General features: G+C 46.2%; 1 protein-coding gene across 2 annotated transcripts in view; it reads left to right on the top strand.

The window, feature by feature from the left end:
- The window catches only part of LOC106595901 (protein kinase C beta type), a 152,775-nt gene that overhangs the window by 58,394 nt on the left and 75,057 nt on the right, over positions 1–19,324 (top strand). For both annotated transcript variants that reach the window (XM_045690504.1, XM_045690505.1), the window contains exon 6: positions 9,001–9,157. In XM_045690504.1, coding sequence (XP_045546460.1) covers positions 9,001–9,157 — 157 coding nt within the window. The remainder of the gene's footprint in view (positions 1–9,000; positions 9,158–19,324) is intronic.

Here is a 19,324-nt window from a genome sequence, read left to right as displayed (position 1 = left end):
AGCTCTACGACCCCCACAGGACCGTGTTCTCTGTTTAGCTCTACGACCCCCACAGGACCGTGTTCTCAGTTTAGCTCTACGACCCCCACAGTTCTCCATTTAGCTCTACGACCCCCACAGGACCGTGTTTTCCGTTTAGCTCTACGACCCCCACAGTTCTCCATTTAGCTCTACGACCCCCACAGGACCGTGTTCTCTGTTTAGCTCTACGACCCCCACAGGACCGTGTTCTCCGTTTAGCTCTACGACCCCCACAGTTCTCCATTTAGCTCTACGACCCCCACAGGACCGTGTTTTCCGTTTAGCTCTACGACCCCCACAGTTCTCCATTTAGCTCTACGACCCCCACAGGACCGTGTTCTCCGTTTAGCTCTACGACCCCCACAGTTCTCCATTTAGCTCTACGACCCCCACAGGACCGTGTTCTCTGTTTAGCTCTACGACCCCCACAGGACCGTGTTCTCCGTTTAGCTCTACGACCCCCACAGTTTTCCATTTAGCTCTACGACCCCCACAGGACCGTGTTCTCCGTTTAGCTCTACGACCCCCACAGTTCTCCATTTAGCTCTACGACCCCCACAGGACCGTGTTCTCTGTTTAGCTCTACGACCCCCACAGTTCTCCATTTAGCTCTACGACCCCCACAGGACCGTGTTCTCTGTTTAGCTCTACGACCCCCACAGGACCGTGTTCTCAGTTTAGCTCTACGACCCCCACAGTTCTCCATTTAGCTCTACGACCCCCACAGGACCGTGTTCTCCGTTTAGCTCTACGACCCCCACAGTTCTCCATTTAGCTCTACGACCCCCACAGGACCGTGTTCTCCGTTTAGCTCTACGACCCCCACAGTTCTCCATTTAGCTCTACGACCCCCACAGGACTGTGTTCTCCGTTTAGCTCTACGACCCCCACAGTTCTCCATTTAGCTCTACGACCCCCACAGGACCGTGTTCTCCGTTTAGCTCTACGACCCCCACAGGTGTCAGGAGACTCATCTGAAGTCTGTACCGTCCACGTGCCAACTTTTGTTTGGTAGCGTCCGAACCGTTTGGGCTACAAACTAATGGGAGGCCACTGTGGAAAGGGGAGACTTTCATGAACAGTGTGGCCCCCCAGAATCCCCCCCCACACACACACACACACACACACACACACACACACACACACACACACACACACACACACACACACACACACACACACACGTACGAACTCCACAAGTGTCACAGGACTCGTCTGAAGGTAACCAGTACCGTTTTTTAATTTTTATGGAATGGAAGTATAAAGGTAGTTTTGTGCCGACCCAGAAAAAGGGTTAAATATTTCTCCTAGATTAGGACAGACACTTACTTGTTTCTTATGATACATTTGTTTTGTTTTTTTGACTGTTCTTTTTGCCATTTCTGAATGTGTTTCTATGGGCTATAGTCGTAAAGGCCTAAATCTATGATTTATCTATATATTTTCGGGGGGGGGTGTACCTAAAGGGGTCCTACAATTCAGCTAACTGATCTATGGTATGACCATCTTAAACAATTCCATATGTCACCTCAGCACCCCTCCCTCCCACAATGTCTTAGACCCTGAGGAATTAACAAGCAGGGTGGGGCTTTAAACTGGAGACCTGAGTCTTGTTCGGAGCTGTGTGTGTGTGTGTGTGTGTGTGTGTGTGTGCGTGTGTGTGTGCGTGTGTGTGTGCGTGTGCGCGTGCGTGCGTGCGTGCGTGATGGGGCGGAACTGGAAAGTCCATTATTTGTTCAATGACCCAACGATTGACCCACATCTCCGGAACACTCGGCTCACCCAGAGAATTGATTGTTCTGTACTGACCAACTAAACTGGTGGTAAGTGTTAACTAATGGAGCATTCAGAACCAAGTAGAGATAGAAAGAGCTGTTTAGAGAGGGAGAGAGAGCTGTTCAGGGAAAGAGAGGGGGGGCAGAGAGAGACCTGTTCAGGATAGAGAGCTATATAGCTGTTGATCTAGAGAGAGAGAGCTGTTGAGCTAGAGAGAGAGAGCTGTTGAGCTAGAGAGAGAGAGAGCTGTTGAGCTAGAGAGAGAGAGAGCTGTTGAGCTAGAGAGAGAGAGAGCTGTTGAGCTAGAGAGAGAGAGAGCTGTTGAGCTAGAGAGAGAGAGAGCTGTTGAGCTAGAGAGAGACAGAGCTGTTGAGCTAGAGAGAGAGAGAGCTGTTGAGCTAGAGAGAGAGAGCTGTTGAGCTAGAGAGAGAGAGAGAGCTGTTGAGCTAGAGAGAGAGAGAGAGCTGTTGAGCTAGAGAGAGAGAGAGCTGTTGAGCTAGAGAGAGAGAGAGAGAGAGAGAGAGAGCTGTTGAGCTAGAGAGAGAGAGAGCGCTGTTGAGCTAGAGAGAGAGAGAGAGCTATTGAGCTAGAGAGTGAGAGAGCTGTTGAGCTAGAGAGAGAGAGAGCTGTTGAGCTAGAGAGAGAGCTGTTGAGCTAGAGAGAGAGAGCTGTTGAGCTAGAGAGAGCTGTTGAGCTAGATGGAGAGAGAGAGCTGTTGATCTAGAGAGAGAGCTGTTGATCTAGAGAGAGAGAGCTGTTGATCTAGAGAGAGAGAGATGTTGAGCTAGAGAGAGAGCTGTTGAGCTAGAGAGAGAGAGAGAGAGAGCTGGTGATCTAGAGAGAGAGAGAGCAGGTGATCTAGAGAGAGAGAGAGCTTTTGAGCTAGAGAGAGAGCTTTTGAGCTAGAGAGAGAGCTGTTGAGCTAGAGAGAGAGCTGGTGATCTAGAGAGAGAGAGAGCTGTTGAGCTAGAAAAGAGAGAGAGCTGTTGATCTAGAGAGAGAGAGAGCTGCTGATCTAGAGAGAGAGAGCTGTTGAGCTAGAGAGACAGAGCTGTTGAGCTAGAGAGAGAGAGCTGTTGAGCTAGAGAGAGAGAGCTGTTGAGCTAGAGAGCTAGAGAGCTGTTGAGCTAGAGAGAGAGCTGTTGAGCTAGAGAGAGAGCTGTTGAGCTAGAGAGAGAGAGCTGTTGAGCTAGAGAGAGAGAGCTGTTGATCTAGAGAGAGAGAGCTGTTGATCTAGAGAGAGAGAGCTGTTGATCTAGAGAGAGAGAGCTGTTGAGCTAGAGAGAGAGAGCTGTTGAGCTAGAGAGAGAGAGCTGTTGAGCTAGAGAGAGAGAGAGAGAGAGCTGTTGATCTAGAGAGAGCTGTTGAGCTAGAGAGAGAGATGTTGCGGTAGAGAGAGAGCTGTTGAGCTAGAGAGAGAGAGAGAGCTGTTGATCTAGAGAGAGCTGTTGATCTAGAGAGAGCTGTTGAGCTAGAGAGAGAGAGCTGTTGCGGTAGAGAGAGCTGTTGAGATAGAGAGGCAGAGAGCTGTTGAGCTAGAGAGAGAGCCGTTGCGGTAGCGAGAGAGAGCTGTTGCGGTAGAGAGAGGGAGAGAGAGAGAGAGCTGTTGCGGTAGAGAGAGGGAGAGAGAGAGAGAGCTGTTGCGGTAGAGAGAGGGAGAGAGAGAGAGAGCTGTTGCGGTAGAGAGATGCTGTTTTACTGTGTTGCTGTACCCTGGCCAGCTGTGTTACTGTGTTGCTGTACCCTGGCCTACTGTGTTACTGTGTTACTGTACCCTGGCCTGCTGTGTTACTGTACCCTGGCCTGCTGTGTTACTGTACCCTGGCCTGCTGTGTTACTGTACCCTGGCCTGCTGTGTTACTGTACCCTGGCCTGCTGTGTTACTGTACCCTGGCCTGCTGTGTTACTGTACCCTGGCCTGTAGACTGATTACTGATTACTGATCTCTGAACAGCAGTAGTGGACAGATGTACTGGTTCTGGATTGTGTTTTGGGCTAAATTGTTTATTGATTTTAAATTCCCCTGCTGGTGGTTTTATTCAACCTGTCAGATATACAAACAGAGATTAATGTTTTCTTCAATCACTCTCATTGAGCAGCCCTCTCTCCTTCCTGTCTCCTTCCTCTCTCCTCTCTCTCAGTAGACAGTTCATTTCATTTGAATTACAGTTTGAGAGAGAGAGAGAGAGAGAGAGAGAGAGCTGTTGAGCTAGAGAGGGAGAGCTGTTGCGCTAGAGAGCTGTTGAGCTAGAGAGAGAGAGAGAGCTGTTGAGCTAGAGAGAGAGAGAGCTGTTGAGCTAGAGAGAGAGCTGTTGAGCTAGAGAGAGAGCTGTTGAGCTAGAGAGAGAGCTGTTGCGCTAGAGAGAGCTGTTGAGCTAGAGCGAGAGAGAGAGAGAGAGCTGTTGAGCTAGAGAGAGAGAGAGCTGTTGAGCTAGAGAGAGAGAGAGCTGTTGAGCTAGAGAGAGAGAGCTGTTGAGCTAGAGAGAGAGCTGTTGAGCTAGAGAGAGAGAGCTGTTGAGCTAGAGAGGGAGAGCTGTTGAGCTAGAGAGAGAGCTGTTGCGCTAGAGAGAGCTGTTGAGCTAGAGAGAGAGAGAGAGAGCTGTTGAGCTAGAGAGAGAGAGAGCTGTTGAGCTAGAGAGAGAGAGCTGTTGAGCTAGAGAGAGAGAGCTGTTGATCTAGAGAGAGAGGGAGAGGGCTGTTGAGCTGTTGATCTAGAGAGAGAGCTGTTGAGCTAGAGAGAGAGCTGTTGAGCTAAAGAGAGAGAGCTGTTGAGCTAGAGAGAGAGAGCTGTTGAGGTAGAGAGGGAGAGCTGTTGAACTGGAGAGGGAGAGCTGTTGAGCTAGAGAGAGAGAGAGCTGTTGTGGTAGAGAGAGAGAGCTGTTGTGGTAGAGAGAGAGAGCTGTTGAGCTAGAGAGAGAGCTGTTGAGCTAGAGAGAGCTGTTGAGCTAGAGAGAGAGAGAGAGCTGTTGAGCTAGAGAGAGAGAGAGCTGTTGAGCTAGAGAGAGAGAGCTGTTGAGCTAGAGAGAGAGAGCTGTTGATCTAGAGAGAGAGGGAGAGGGCTGTTGAGCTGTTGATCTAGAGAGAGAGCTGTTGAGCTAGAGAGAGAGAGCTGTTGAGCTAAAGAGAGAGAGCTGTTGAGCTAGAGAGAGAGAGCTGTTGTGGTAGAGAGAGAGAGCTGTTGAGGTAGAGAGGGAGAGCTGTTGAGCTGGAGAGGGAGAGCTGTTGAGCTGGAGAGGGAGAGCTGTTGAGCTAGAGAGAGGGAGAGCTGTTGAGCTAGAGAGAGAGAGCTGTTGAGCTAGAGAGAGAGAGCTGTTGTGGTAGAGAGAGAGAGCTGTTGAGCTAGAGAGAGAGAGAGCTGATGAGCTAGAGAGAGAGAGCTGTTGAGCTAGAGAGAGAGAGAACTGTTGTGGTAGAGAGAGAGAGAGAGAGCTGTTGAGCTGTTGAGCTAGAGAGAGAGAGAGAGAGAGAGCTGTTGAGCTAGAGAGAGAGCTGATGAGCTAGAGAGAGAGAGAGAGCTGTTGAGCTAGAGAGAGCGAGAGCTGTTGAGCTAGAGAGAGCAAGAACTGTTGAGCTAGAGAGAGAGAGAGCTGTTGAGCTAGAGAGGGAGAGAGAGCGCTGTTGCGGTAGAGAGAGAGCTGTTGAGATGGAGAGAGAGAGAGAGCTGTTGAGCTAGAGAGAGAGAGAGAGCTGTTGAGCTAGAGAGAGAGAGAGCTGTTGAGCTAGAGAGAGAGAGAGAGAGAGAGAGCTGTTGAGCTAGAGAGAGAGAGAGCGCTGTTGAGCTAGAGAGAGAGAGAGAGCTATTGAGCTAGAGAGTGAGAGAGCTGTTGAGCTAGAGAGAGAGAGAGCTGTTGAGCTAGAGAGAGAGCTGTTGAGCTAGAGAGAGAGAGCTGTTGAGCTAGAGAGAGCTGTTGAGCTAGATGGAGAGAGAGAGCTGTTGATCTAGAGAGAGAGCTGTTGATCTAGAGAGAGAGAGCTGTTGATCTAGAGAGAGAGAGATGTTGAGCTAGAGAGAGAGCTGTTGAGCTAGAGAGAGAGAGAGAGAGAGCTGGTGATCTAGAGAGAGAGAGAGCAGGTGATCTAGAGAGAGAGAGAGCTTTTGAGCTAGAGAGAGAGCTTTTGAGCTAGAGAGAGAGCTGTTGAGCTAGAGAGAGAGCTGGTGATCTAGAGAGAGAGAGAGCTGTTGAGCTAGAGAGAGAGCTGTTGAGCTAGAGAGAGAGAGCTGTTGATCTAGAGAGAGAGAGAGCTGCTGATCTAGAGAGAGAGAGAGCTGTTGAGCTAGAGAGACAGAGCTGTTGAGCTAGAGAGAGAGAGCTGTTGAGCTAGAGAGAGAGAGCTGTTGAGCTAGAGAGCTAGAGAGCTGTTGAGCTAGAGAGAGAGCTGTTGAGCTAGAGAGAGAGCTGTTGAGCTAGAGAGAGAGAGCTGTTGATCTAGAGAGAGAGAGCTGTTGATCTAGAGAGAGAGAGCTGTTGATCTAGAGAGAGAGAGCTGTTGATCTAGAGAGAGAGAGCTGTTGAGCTAGAGAGAGAGAGCTGTTGAGCTAGAGAGAGAGAGAGAGAGCTGTTGATCTAGAGAGAGCTGTTGAGCTAGAGAGAGAGATGTTGCGGTAGAGAGAGAGCTGTTGAGCTAGAGAGAGAGAGAGAGCTGTTGATCTAGAGAGAGCTGTTGATCTAGAGAGAGCTGTTGAGCTAGAGAGAGAGAGCTGTTGCGGTAGAGAGAGCTGTTGAGATAGAGAGGCAGAGAGCTGTTGAGCTAGAGAGAGAGCCGTTGCGGTAGCGAGAGAGAGCTGTTGCGGTAGAGAGAGGGAGAGAGAGAGAGAGCTGTTGCGGTAGAGAGAGGGAGAGAGAGAGAGAGCTGTTGCGGTAGAGAGAGGGAGAGAGAGAGAGAGCTGTTGCGGTAGAGAGATGCTGTTTTACTGTGTTGCTGTACCCTGGCCAGCTGTGTTACTGTGTTGCTGTACCCTGGCCTACTGTGTTACTGTGTTACTGTACCCTGGCCTGCTGTGTTACTGTACCCTGGCCTGCTGTGTTACTGTACCCTGGCCTGCTGTGTTACTGTACCCTGGCCTGCTGTGTTACTGTACCCTGGCCTGCTGTGTTACTGTACCCTGGCCTGCTGTGTTACTGTACCCTGGCCTGTAGACTGATTACTGATTACTGATCTCTGAACAGCAGTAGTGGACAGATGTACTGGTTCTGGATTGTGTTTTGGGCTAAATTGTTTATTGATTTTAAATTCCCCTGCTGGTGGTTTTATTCAACCTGTCAGATATACAAACAGAGATTAATGTTTTCTTCAATCACTCTCATTGAGCAGCCCTCTCTCCTTCCTGTCTCCTTCCTCTCTCCTCTCTCTCAGTAGACAGTTCATTTCATTTGAATTACAGTTTGAGAGAGAGAGAGAGAGAGAGAGAGAGAGCTGTTGAGCTAGAGAGGGAGAGCTGTTGCGCTAGAGAGCTGTTGAGCTAGAGAGAGAGAGAGAGCTGTTGAGCTAGAGAGAGAGAGAGCTGTTGAGCTAGAGAGAGAGCTGTTGAGCTAGAGAGAGAGCTGTTGAGCTAGAGAGAGAGCTGTTGCGCTAGAGAGAGCTGTTGAGCTAGAGCGAGAGAGAGAGAGCTGTTGAGCTAGAGAGAGAGAGAGCTGTTGAGCTAGAGAGAGAGAGAGCTGTTGAGCTAGAGAGAGAGAGCTGTTGAGCTAGAGAGAGAGCTGTTGAGCTAGAGAGAGAGAGCTGTTGAGCTAGAGAGGGAGAGCTGTTGAGCTAGAGAGGGAGAGCTGTTGCGGGAGAGCTGTTGCACTAGAGAGAGCTGTTGAGCTAGAGAAAGAGAGCTGTTGAGCTAGAGAGAGAGAGAGAGAGCTGTTGAGCTAGAGAGAGAGAGAGCTGTTGAGCTAGAGAGAGAGAGCTGTTGAGCTAGAGAGAGAGAGCTGTTGATCTAGAGAGAGAGGGAGAGGGCTGTTGAGCTGTTGATCTAGAGAGAGAGCTGTTGAGCTAGAGAGAGAGCTGTTGAGCTAAAGAGAGAGAGCTGTTGAGCTAGAGAGAGAGAGCTGTTGAGGTAGAGAGGGAGAGCTGTTGAACTGGAGAGGGAGAGCTGTTGAGCTAGAGAGAGAGAGAGCTGTTGTGGTAGAGAGAGAGAGCTGTTGTGGTAGAGAGAGAGAGCTGTTGAGCTAGAGAGAGAGCTGTTGAGCTAGAGAGAGCTGTTGAGCTAGAGAGAGAGAGAGAGCTGTTGAGCTAGAGAGAGAGAGAGCTGTTGAGCTAGAGAGAGAGAGCTGTTGAGCTAGAGAGAGAGAGCTGTTGATCTAGAGAGAGAGGGAGAGGGCTGTTGAGCTGTTGATCTAGAGAGAGAGCTGTTGAGCTAGAGAGAGAGAGCTGTTGAGCTAAAGAGAGAGAGCTGTTGAGCTAGAGAGAGAGAGCTGTTGTGGTAGAGAGAGAGAGCTGTTGAGGTAGAGAGGGAGAGCTGTTGAGCTGGAGAGGGAGAGCTGTTGAGCTGGAGAGGGAGAGCTGTTGAGCTAGAGAGAGGGAGAGCTGTTGAGCTAGAGAGAGGGAGAGCTGTTGAGCTAGAGAGAGAGAGCTGTTGTGGTAGAGAGAGAGAGCTGTTGAGCTAGAGAGAGAGAGAGCTGATGAGCTAGAGAGAGAGAGATGTTGAGCTAGAGAGAGAGAACTGTTGTGGTAGAGAGAGAGAGAGAGAGCTGTTGAGCTGTTGAGCTAGAGAGAGAGAGAGAGAGAGAGAGAGCTGTTGAGCTAGAGAGAGAGCTGATGAGCTAGAGAGAGAGAGAGAGCTGTTGAGCTAGAGAGAGCGAGAGCTGTTGAGCTAGAGAGAGCGAGAACTGTTGAGCTAGAGAGAGAGAGAGCTGTTGAGCTAGAGAGGGAGAGAGAGCGCTGTTGCGGTAGAGAGAGAGCTGTTGAGATGGAGAGAGCTGTTGAGCTAGAGAGAGAGAGAGAGCTGTTGCGGTAGAGAGAGAGAGCTGTTGCGGTAGAGAGAGAGCTGTTGAGCTAGAGAGAGAGAGAGAGCTGTTGAGCTAGAGAGAGAGCTGTTGAGCTAGAGAGAGAGAGCTGTTGCGGTAGAGAGAGAGAGAGAGAGACAGGTGTTGCGGTCGAGAGAGAGAGAGCTGTTGAGTTTGACAATTGAACTATTTATCTTCTATTGTCCCCCTCTCCCTCCTTTCCTCCCTCCCCCTCTCCCTCCTTTCCTCCCCTTACTCCTCCGCTTTCCAGTCCAGGAGGCTTGTAACCTGGTCCCCATGGACCCTAACGGTCTGTCTGACCCCTACGTGAAGCTCAAACTCATCCCCGACCCCAAGAGTGACACCAAGCAGAAGACCAAGACCATCAAGTGTAACCTGAACCCCACCTGGAATGAGACCTTCACATTGTGAGATATCTCTACTCTTTATAATATCTTTGTTATACCGACCATCACCTTTAGAGATATATTTCATGTTTATGTCTTTGGTTATAAAAATCAAATGGTGCGATATCTCCTGTGTTTATAATATCTTTGTTGTAGAACCCTTAGAGTTGGGAGAGCTCTAGACTTGACATTATCTTTGTTTTAAAGGAGATCCAGGCAACACACAGATAAACATACAGTAGGAAAGGGAAGGTTGTTTGCACTTTCTTTCTCTTCCTCTTCCCTTCTGTAGTGCTGTGATGGAGTCTGATAAGATCTCTGATCTGTCTGGTGTGTAGTCTCTGTTGGTCATCAGTAGTTAGCTGGTTGTAGTTGATCGGTACCACATCATCAGTAGTTAGTTGGTTGTAGTTGATCGGTACCACATCATCAGTAGTTAGCTGGTTGTAGTTGATCGGTACCACATCATCAGTAGTTAGCTGGTTGTAGTTGATCGGTACCACATCATCAGTAGTTAGCTGGTTGTAGTTGATAGGTACCACATCATCAGTAGTTAGCTGGTTGTAGTTGATCGGTACCACATCATCAGTAGTTAGCTGGTTGGTTGTAGTTGATCGGTACCACATCATCAGTAGTTAGCTGGTTGGTTGTAGTTGATCGGTACCACATCATCAGTAGTTAGCTGGTTGTAGTTGATCGGTACCACATCATCAGTAGTTAGCTGGTTGTAGTTGATCGGTACCACATCATCAGTAGTTAGCTGGTTGTAGTTGATCGGTACCACATCATCAGTAGTTAGTTGGTTGGTTGTAGTTGATCGGTACCACATCATCAGTAGTTAGCTGGTTGTAGTTGATCGGTACCACATCATCAGTAGTTAGTTGGTTGTAGTTGATCGGTACCACATCATCAGTAGTTAGCTGGTTGTAGTTGATCGGTACCACATCATCAGTAGTTAGCTGGTTGGTTGTAGTTGATCGGTTCCACATCATCAGTAGTTAGCTGGTTGTAGTTGATCGGTACCACATCATCAGTAGTTAGCTGGTTGTAGTTGATCGGTACCACATCATCAGTAGTTAGCTGGTTGTAGTTGATCGGTACCACATCATCAGTAGTTAGTTGGTTGTAGTTGATCGGTACCACATCATCAGTAGTTAGCTGGTTGTAGTTGATCGGTACCACATCATCAGTAGTTAGCTGGTTGGTTGTAGTTGATCGGTACCACATCATCAGTAGTTAGCTGGTTGTAGTTGATCGGTACCACATCATCAGTAGTTAGTTGGTTGTAGTTGATCGGTACCACATCATCAGTAGTTAGCTGGTTGTAGTTGATCGGTACCACATCATCAGTAGTTAGTTGGTTGTAGTTGATCGGTACCACATCATCAGTAGTTAGTTGGTTGTAGTTGATCGGCACCACATCATCAGTAGTTAGCTGGTTGTAGTTGATCGGTACCACATCATCAGTAGTTAGCTGGTTGTAGTTGATCGGTACCACATCATCAGTAGTTAGCTGGTTGGTTGTAGTTGATCGGTACCACATCATCAGTAGTTAGCTGGTTGTAGTTGATCGGTACCACATCATCAGTAGTTAGCTGGTTGTAGTTGATCGGTACCACATCATCAGTAGTTAGTTGGTTGTAGTTGATCGGTACCACATCATCAGTAGTTAGCTGGTTGTAGTTGATCGGTACCACATCAGTAGTTAGTTGGTTGGTTGTAGTTGATCGGTACCACATCATCAGTAGTTAGTTGGTTGGTTGTAGTTGATCGGTACCACATCATCAGTAGTTAGTTGGTTGTAGTTGATCGGTACCACATCATCAGTAGTTAGCTGGTTGGTTGTAGTTGATCGGTACCACATCATCAGTAGTTAGTTGGTTGTAGTTGATCGGTACCACATCATCAGTAGTTAGTTGGTTGTAGTTGATCGGCACCACATCATCAGTAGTTAGCTGGTTGTAGTTGATCGGTACCACATCATCAGTAGTTAGCTGGTTGTAGTTGATCGGTACCACATCATCAGTAGTTAGCTGGTTGTAGTTGATCGGTACCACATCATCATCAGTAGTTAGCTGGTTGTAGTTGATCGGTACCACATCATCAGTAGTTAGTTGGTTGTAGTTGATCGGTACCACATCATCAGTAGTTAGCTGGTTGTAGTTGATCGGTACCACATCAGTAGTTAGTTGGTTGGTTGTAGTTGATCGGTACCACATCATCAGTAGTTAGTTGGTTGGTTGTAGTTGATCGGTACCACATCATCAGTAGTTAGTTGGTTGTAGTTGATCGGTACCACATCATCAGTAGTTAGCTGGTTGGTTGTAGTTGATCGGTACCACATCATCAGTAGTTAGTTGGTTGTAGTTGATCGGTACCACATCATCAGTAGTTAGTTGGTTGTAGTTGATCGGTACCACATCATCAGTAGTTAGTTGGTTGTAGTTGATCGGCACCACATCATCAGTAGTTAGCTGGTTGTAGTTGATCGGTACCACATCATCAGTAGTTAGCTGGTTGTAGTTGATCGGTACCACATCATCAGTAGTTAGCTGGTTGTAGTTGATCGGTACCACATCATCAGTAGTTAGCTGGTTGTAGTTGATCGGTACCACATCATCAGTAGTTAGCTGGTTGGTTGTAGTTGATCGGTACCACATCATCAGTAGTTAGTTGGTTGTAGTTGATCGGTACCACATCATCAGTAGTTAGCTGGTTGGTTGTAGTTGATCGGTACCACATCATCAGTAGTTAGTTGGTTGTAGTTGATCGGTACCACATCATCAGTAGTTAGTTGGTTGTAGTTGATCGGTACCACATCATCAGTAGTTAGCTGGTTGTAGTTGATCGGTACCACATCATCAGTAGTTAGTTGGTTGGTTGTAGTTGATCGGTACCACATCATCAGTAGTTAGATGGTTGTAGTTGATCGGTACCACATCATCAGTAGTTAGTTGGTTGTAGTTGATCGGTACCACATCATCAGTAGTTAGCTGGTTGTAGTTGATCGGTACCACATCATCAGTAGTTAGTTGGTTGGTTGTAGTTGATCGGTACCACATCATCAGTAGTTAGTTGGTTGTAGTTGATCGGTACCACATCATCAGTAGTTAGTTGGTTGTAGTTGATAGGTACCACATCATCAGTAGTTAGCTGGTTGGTTGTAGTTGATCGGTACCACATCATCAGTAGTTAGCTGGTTGGTTGTAGTTGATCGGTACCACATCATCAGTAGTTAGCTGGTTGGTTGTAGTTGATCGGTACCACATCATCAGTAGTTAGCTGGTTGTAGTTGATCGGTACCACATCATCAGTAGTTAGTTGGTTGTAGTTGATCGGTACCACATCATCAATAGTTAGCTGGTTGTAGTTGATCGGTACCACATCATCAGTAGTTAGCTGGTTGGTTGTAGTTGATCGGTACCACATCATCAGTAGTTAGTTGGTTGTAGTTGATCGGTACCACATCATCAGTAGTTAGCTGGTTGTAGTTGATCGGTACCACATCATCAGTAGTTAGCTGGTTGTAGTTGATCAGTACCACATCATCAGTAGTTAGTTGGTTTTAGTTGATCGGTACCACATCATCAGTAGTTAGTTGGTTGTGGTTGATCGGTACCACATCATCAGTAGTTAGCTGTTGTAGTTGATCGGTACCACATCATCATCAGTAGTTAGCTGGTTGTTGTTGATCGGTACCACATCATCATCAGTAGTTAGCTGGTTGTAGTTGATCGGTACCACATCATCAGTAGTTAGCTGGTTGTAGTTGATCGGTACCACATCATCAGTAGTTAGCTGGTTGGTTGTAGTTGATCGGTACCACATCATCAGTAGTTAGCTGGTTGTAGTTGATCGGTACCACATCATCAGTAGTTAGCTGGTTGTAGTTGATAGGTACCATATCATCAGTAGTTAGCTGGTTGGTTGTAGTTGATCGGTACCACATCATCAGTAGTTAGTTGGTTGGTTGTAGTTTATCGGTACCACATCATCAGTAGTTAGTTGGTTGTAGTTGATCGGTACCACATCATCAGTAGTTAGCTGGTTGGTTGTAGTTGATCGGTACCACATCATCAGTAGTTAGCTGGTTGGTTGTAGTTGATCGGTACCACATCATCAGTAGTTAGCTGGTTGTAGTTGATCGGTACCTCATCATCAGTAGTTAGCTGGTTGTAGTTGATCGGTACCACATCATCAGTAGTTAGCTGGTTGTAGTTGATCGGTACCACATCATCAGTAGTTAGCTGGTTGTAGTTGATCGGTACCACATCATCAGTAGTTAGTTGGTTGTAGTTGATCGGTACCACATCATCAGTAGTTAGCTGGTTGGTTGTAGTTGATCGGTACCACATCATCAGTAGTTAGCTGGTTGTAGTTGATTGGTACCACATCATCAGTAGTTAGTTGTAGTTGATCGGTACCACATCATCAGTAGTTAGCTGGTTGGTTGTAGTTGATCGGTACCACATCATCAGTAGTTAGCTGGTTGTAGTTGATTGGTACCACATCATCAGTAGTTAGCTGGTTGTAGTTGATCGGTACCACATCATCAGTAGTTAGTTGGTTGGTTGTAGTTGATCGGTACCACATCATCAGTAGTTAGCTGGTTGTAGTTGATCGGTACCACATCATCAGTAGTTAGTTGGTTGTAGTTGATCGGTACCACATCATCAGTAGTTAGTTGGTTGTAGTTGATCGGTACCACATCATCAGTAGTTAGCTGGTTGTAGTTGATCGGTACCACATCATCAGTAGTTAGCTGGTTGGTTGTAGTTGATCGGTACCACATCATCAGTAGTTAGCTGGTTGGTTGTAGTTGATCGGTACCACATCATCAGTAGTTAGCTGGTTGTAGTTGATCGGTACCACATCATCAGTAGTTAGCTGGTTGGTTGTAGTTGATCGGTACCACATCATCAGTAGTTAGCTGGTTGGTTGTAGTTGATCGGTACCACATCATCAGTAGTTAGCTGGTTGGTTGTAGTTGATCGGTACCACATCATCAGTAGTTAGCTGGTTGGTTGTAGTTGATCGGTACCACATCATCAGTAGTTAGCTGGTTGGTTGTAGTTGATCGGTACCACATCATCAGTAGTTAGCTGGTTGGTTGTAGTTGATCGGTACCACATAATCAGTAGTTAGCTGGTTGGTTGTAGTTGATCGGTACCACATCATCAGTAGTTAGTTGTAGTTGATCGGTACCACATCATCAGTAGTTATTTGGTTGGTTGTAGTTGATCGGTACCATATCATCAGTAGTTAGCTGGTTGTAGTTGATCGGTACCACATCATCAGTAGTTATTTGGTTGGTTGTAGTTGATCGGTACCATATCATCAGTAGTTAGCTGGTTGTAGTTGATCGGTACCACATCATCAGTAGTTAGCTGGTTGTAGTTGATCGGTACCACATCATCAGTAGTTAGCTGGTTGTAGTTGATCGGTACCACATCATCAGTAGTTAGCTGGTTGTAGTTGATCGGTACCTCATCATCAGTAGTTAGCTGGTTGTAGTTGATCGGTACCACATCATCAGTAGTTAGCTGGTTGTAGTTGATCGGTACCACATCATCAGTAGTTAGCTGGTTGTAGTTGATCGGTACCACATCATCAGTAGTTAGTTGGTTGTAGTTGATCGGTACCTCATCATCAGTAGTTAGCTGGTTGTAGTTGATCGGTACCACATCATCAGTAGTTAGCTGGTTGTAGTTGATCGGTACCACATCATCAGTAGTTAGTTGGTTGTAGTTGATCGGTACCACATCATCAGTAGTTAGCTGGTTGTAGTTGATCGGTACCACATCATCAGTAGTTAGCTGGTTGGTTGTAGTTGATCGGTACCACATCATCAGTAGTTAGCTGGTTGGTTGTAGTTGATCGGTACCACATCATCAGTAGTTAGCTGGTTGGTTGTAGTTGATCGGTACCACATCATCAGTAGTTAGCTGGTTGGTTGTAGTTGATCGGTACCACATCATCAGTAGTTAGCTGGTTGTAGTTGATCGATACCACATCATCAGTAGTTAGCTGGTTGTAGTTGATCGGTACCACATCATCAGTAGTTAGCTGGTTGTAGTTGATCGGTACCACATCATCAGTAGTTAGCTGGTTGTAGTTGATCGGTACCACATCATCAGTAGTTAGCTGGTTGTAGTTGATCGGTACCACATCATCAGTAGTTAGCTGGTTGTAGTTGATCGGTACCACATCATCAGTAGTTAGCTGGTTGTAGTTGATCGGTACCACATCATCAGTAGTTAGCTGGTTGTAGTTGATCGATACCACATCATCAGTAGTTAGCTGGTTGGTTGTAGTTGATCGGTACCACATCATCAGTAGTTAGCGTTGGTTGTAGTTGATCGGTACCACATCATCAAGTTAGTTAGCTGGTTGGTTGTAGTTGATCGGTACCACATCATCAGTAGTTAGCTGGTTGGTTGTAGTTGATCGGTACCACATCATCAGTAGTTAGCTGGTTGGTTGTAGTTGATCGGTACCACATCATCAGTAGTTAGCTGGTTGGTTGTAGTTGATCGGTACCACATCATCAGTAGTTAGCTGGTTGGTTGTAGTTGATCGGTACCACATCATCAGTAGTTAGCTGGTTGGTTGTAGTTGATCGGTACCACATCATCAGTAGTTAGCTGGTTGGTTGTAGTTGATCGGTACCACATCATCAGTAGTTAGCTGGTTGGTTGTAGTTGATCGGTACCACATCATCAGTAGTTAGCTGGTTGGTTGTAGTTGATCGGGTACCACATCATCAGTAGTTAGCTGGTTGGTTGTAGTTGATCGGTACCACATCATCAGTAGTTAGTTGGTTGTAGTTGATCGGTACCACATCATCAGTAGTTATTTGGTTGGTTGTAGTTGATCGGTACCACATCATCAGTAGTTAGCTGGTTGTAGTTGATCGGTACCACATCATCAGTAGTTAGTTGGTTGGTTGTAGTTGATCGGTACCACATCATCAGTAGTTAGCGTGGTTGTAGTTGATCGGTACCACATCATCAGTAGTTAGCTGGTTGTAGTTGATCGGTACCACATCATCAGTAGTTAGCTGGTTGGTTGTAGTTGATCGGTTCCACATCATCAGTAGTTAGCTGGTTGGTTGTAGTTGATCGGTACCACATCATCAGTAGTTAGCTGGTTGGTTGTAGTTGATCGGTACCACATCATCAGTAGTTAGTTGGTTGTAGTTGATCGGTACCACATCATCAGTAGTTAGCTGGTTGTAGTTGATCGGTACCACATCATCAGTAGTTATTTGGTTGGTTGTAGTTGATCGGTACCATATCATCAGTAGTTAGCTGGTTGTAGTTGATCGGTACCACATCATCAGTAGTTATTTGGTTGGTTGTAGTTGATCGGTACCATATCATCAGTAGTTAGCTGGTTGTAGTTGATCGGTACCACATCATCAGTAGTTAGCTGGTTGTAGTTGATCGGTACCACATCATCAGTAGTTAGCTGGTTGGTTGTAGTTGATCGGTTCCACATCATCAGTAGTTAGCTGGTTGGTTGTAGTTGATCGGTACCACATCATCAGTAGTTAGCTGGTTGTAGTTGATCGGTACCACATCATCAGTAGTTAGCTGGTTGGTTGTAGTTGATCGGTACCACATCATCAGTAGTTAGCTGGTTGGTTGTAGTTGATCGGTACCACATCATCAGTAGTTAGTTGGTTGTAGTTGATCGGTACCACATCATCAGTAGTTAGCTGTTGTAGTTGATCGGTACCACATCATCATCAGTAGTTAGCTGGTTGTTGTTGATCGGTACCACATCATCAGTAGTTAGTTGGTTGTAGTTGATCGGTACCACATCATCATCAGTAGTTAGCTGGTTGTAGTTGATCGGTACCACATCATCAGTAGTTAGCTGGTTGGTTGTAGTTGATCGGTACCACATCATCAGTAGTTAGCTGGTTGGTTGTTGTTGATCGGTACCACATCATCAGTAGTTAGTTGGTTGTAGTTGATCGGTACCACATCATCAGTAGTTAGCTGGTTGTAGTTGATCGGTACCACATCATCAGTAGTTAGCTGGTTGTAGTTGATCGGTACCACATCATCAGTAGTTAGTTGGTTGGTTGTAGTTGATCGGTACCATATCATCAGTAGTTAGCTGGTTGTAGTTGATCGGTACCACATCATCAGTAGTTAGTTAGCTGGTTGGTTGTAGTTGATCGGTACCACATCATCAGTAGTTAGCTGGTTGGTTGTAGTTGATCGGTACCACATCATCAGTAGTTAGCTGGTTGGTTGTAGTTGATCGGTACCACATCATCAGTAGTTAGCTGGTTGGTTGTAGTTGATCGGTACCACATCATCAGTAGTTAGCTGGTTGGTTGTAGTTGATCGGTACCACATCATCAGTAGTTAGCTGGTTGGTTGTAGTTGATCGGTACCACATCATCAGTAGTTAGTTGTAGTTGATCGGTACCACATCATCAGTAGTTATTTGGTTGGTTGTAGTTGATCGGTACCATATCATCAGTAGTTAGCTGGTTGTAGTTGATCGGTACCACATCATCAGTAGTTATTTGGTTGGTTGTAGTTGATCGGTACCATATCATCAGTAGTTAGCTGGTTGTAGTTGATCGGTACCACATCATCAGTAGTTAGCTGGTTGTAGTTGATCGGTACCACATCATCAGTAGTTAGCTGGTTGGTTGTAGTTGATCGGTTCCACATCATCAGTAGTTAGCTGGTTGGTTGTAGTTGATCGGTACCACATCATCAGTAGTTAGCTGGTTGTAGTTGATCGGTACCACATCATCAGTAGTTAGCTGGTTGGTTGTAGTTGATCGGTACCACATCATCAGTAGTTAGCTGGTTGGTTGTAGTTGATCGGTACCACATCATCAGTAGTTAGCTGGTTGGTTGTAGTTGATCGGTACCACATCATCAGTAGTTAGTTGGTTGTAGTTGATCGGTACCACATCATCAGTAGTTAGCTGGTTGTAGTTGATCGGTACCACATCATCAGTAGTTAGCTGGTTGGTTGTAGTTGATCGGTACCACATCATCAGTAGTTGGTTGGTTGTAGTTGATCGGTACCACATCATCAGTAGTTAGTTGGTTGTAGTTGATCGGTACCACATCATCAGTAGTTAGCTGTTGTAGTTGATCGGTACCACATCATCATCAGTAGTTAGCTGGTTGTTGTTGATCGGTACCACATCATCAGTAGTTAGTTGGTTGTAGTTGATCGGTACCACATCATCATCAGTAGTTAGCTGGTTGTAGTTGATCGGTACCACATCATCAGTAGTTAGCTGGTTGGTTGTAGTTGATCGGTACCACATCATCAGTAGTTAGCTGGTTGGTTGTTGTTGATCGGTACCACATCATCAGTAGTTAGTTGGTTGTAGTTGATCGGTACCACATCATCAGTAGTTAGCTGGTTGTAGTTGATCGGTACCACATCATCAGTAGTTAGCTGGTTGTAGTTGATCGGTACCACATCATCAGTAGTTAGTTGGTTGGTTGTAGTTGATCGGTACCATATCATCAGTAGTTAGCTGGTTGTAGTTGATCGGTACCACATCATCAGTAGTTAGCTGGTTGTAGTTGATCGGTACCACATCATCAGTAGTTAGTTGGTTGTAGTTGATCGGTACCACATCAACAGTAGTTAGCTGGTTGTAGTTGATCGGTACCACATCATCAGTAGTTAGTTGGTTGTAGTTGATCGGTACCACATCATCAGTAGTTATCTGGTTGTAGTTGATCGGTACCACATCATCAGTAGTTAGCTGGTTGGTTGTAGTTGATCGGTACCACATCATCAGTAGTTAGTTGGTTGTAGTTGATCGGTACCACATCATCAGTAGTTAGCTGGTTGTAGTTGATCGGTACCACATCATCAGTAGTTAGTTGGTTGTAGTTGATCGGTACGACATCATCAGTAGTTAGATGGTTGTAGTTGATCGGTACCACATCATCAGTAGTTAGCTGGTTGTAGTTGATCGGTACCACATCATCAGTAGTTAGCTGGTTGTAGTTGATCGGTACCACATCATCAGTAGTTAGCTGGTTAGTTGTAGTTGATCGGTACCACATCATCAGTAGTTAGTTGGTTGGTTGTAGTTGATCGGTACCACATCATCAGTAGTTAGCTGGTTGGTTGTAGTTGATCGGTACCACATCATCAGTAGTTAGCTGGTTGGTTGTAGTTGATCGG

This window comes from Salmo salar, chromosome ssa12 (assembly GCF_905237065.1).
Source record: "Salmo salar chromosome ssa12, Ssal_v3.1, whole genome shotgun sequence".
Classification (NCBI taxonomy): domain Eukaryota; kingdom Metazoa; phylum Chordata; class Actinopteri; order Salmoniformes; family Salmonidae; genus Salmo; species Salmo salar.
This window is presented reverse-complemented; position numbering and strand designations above follow the sequence as displayed.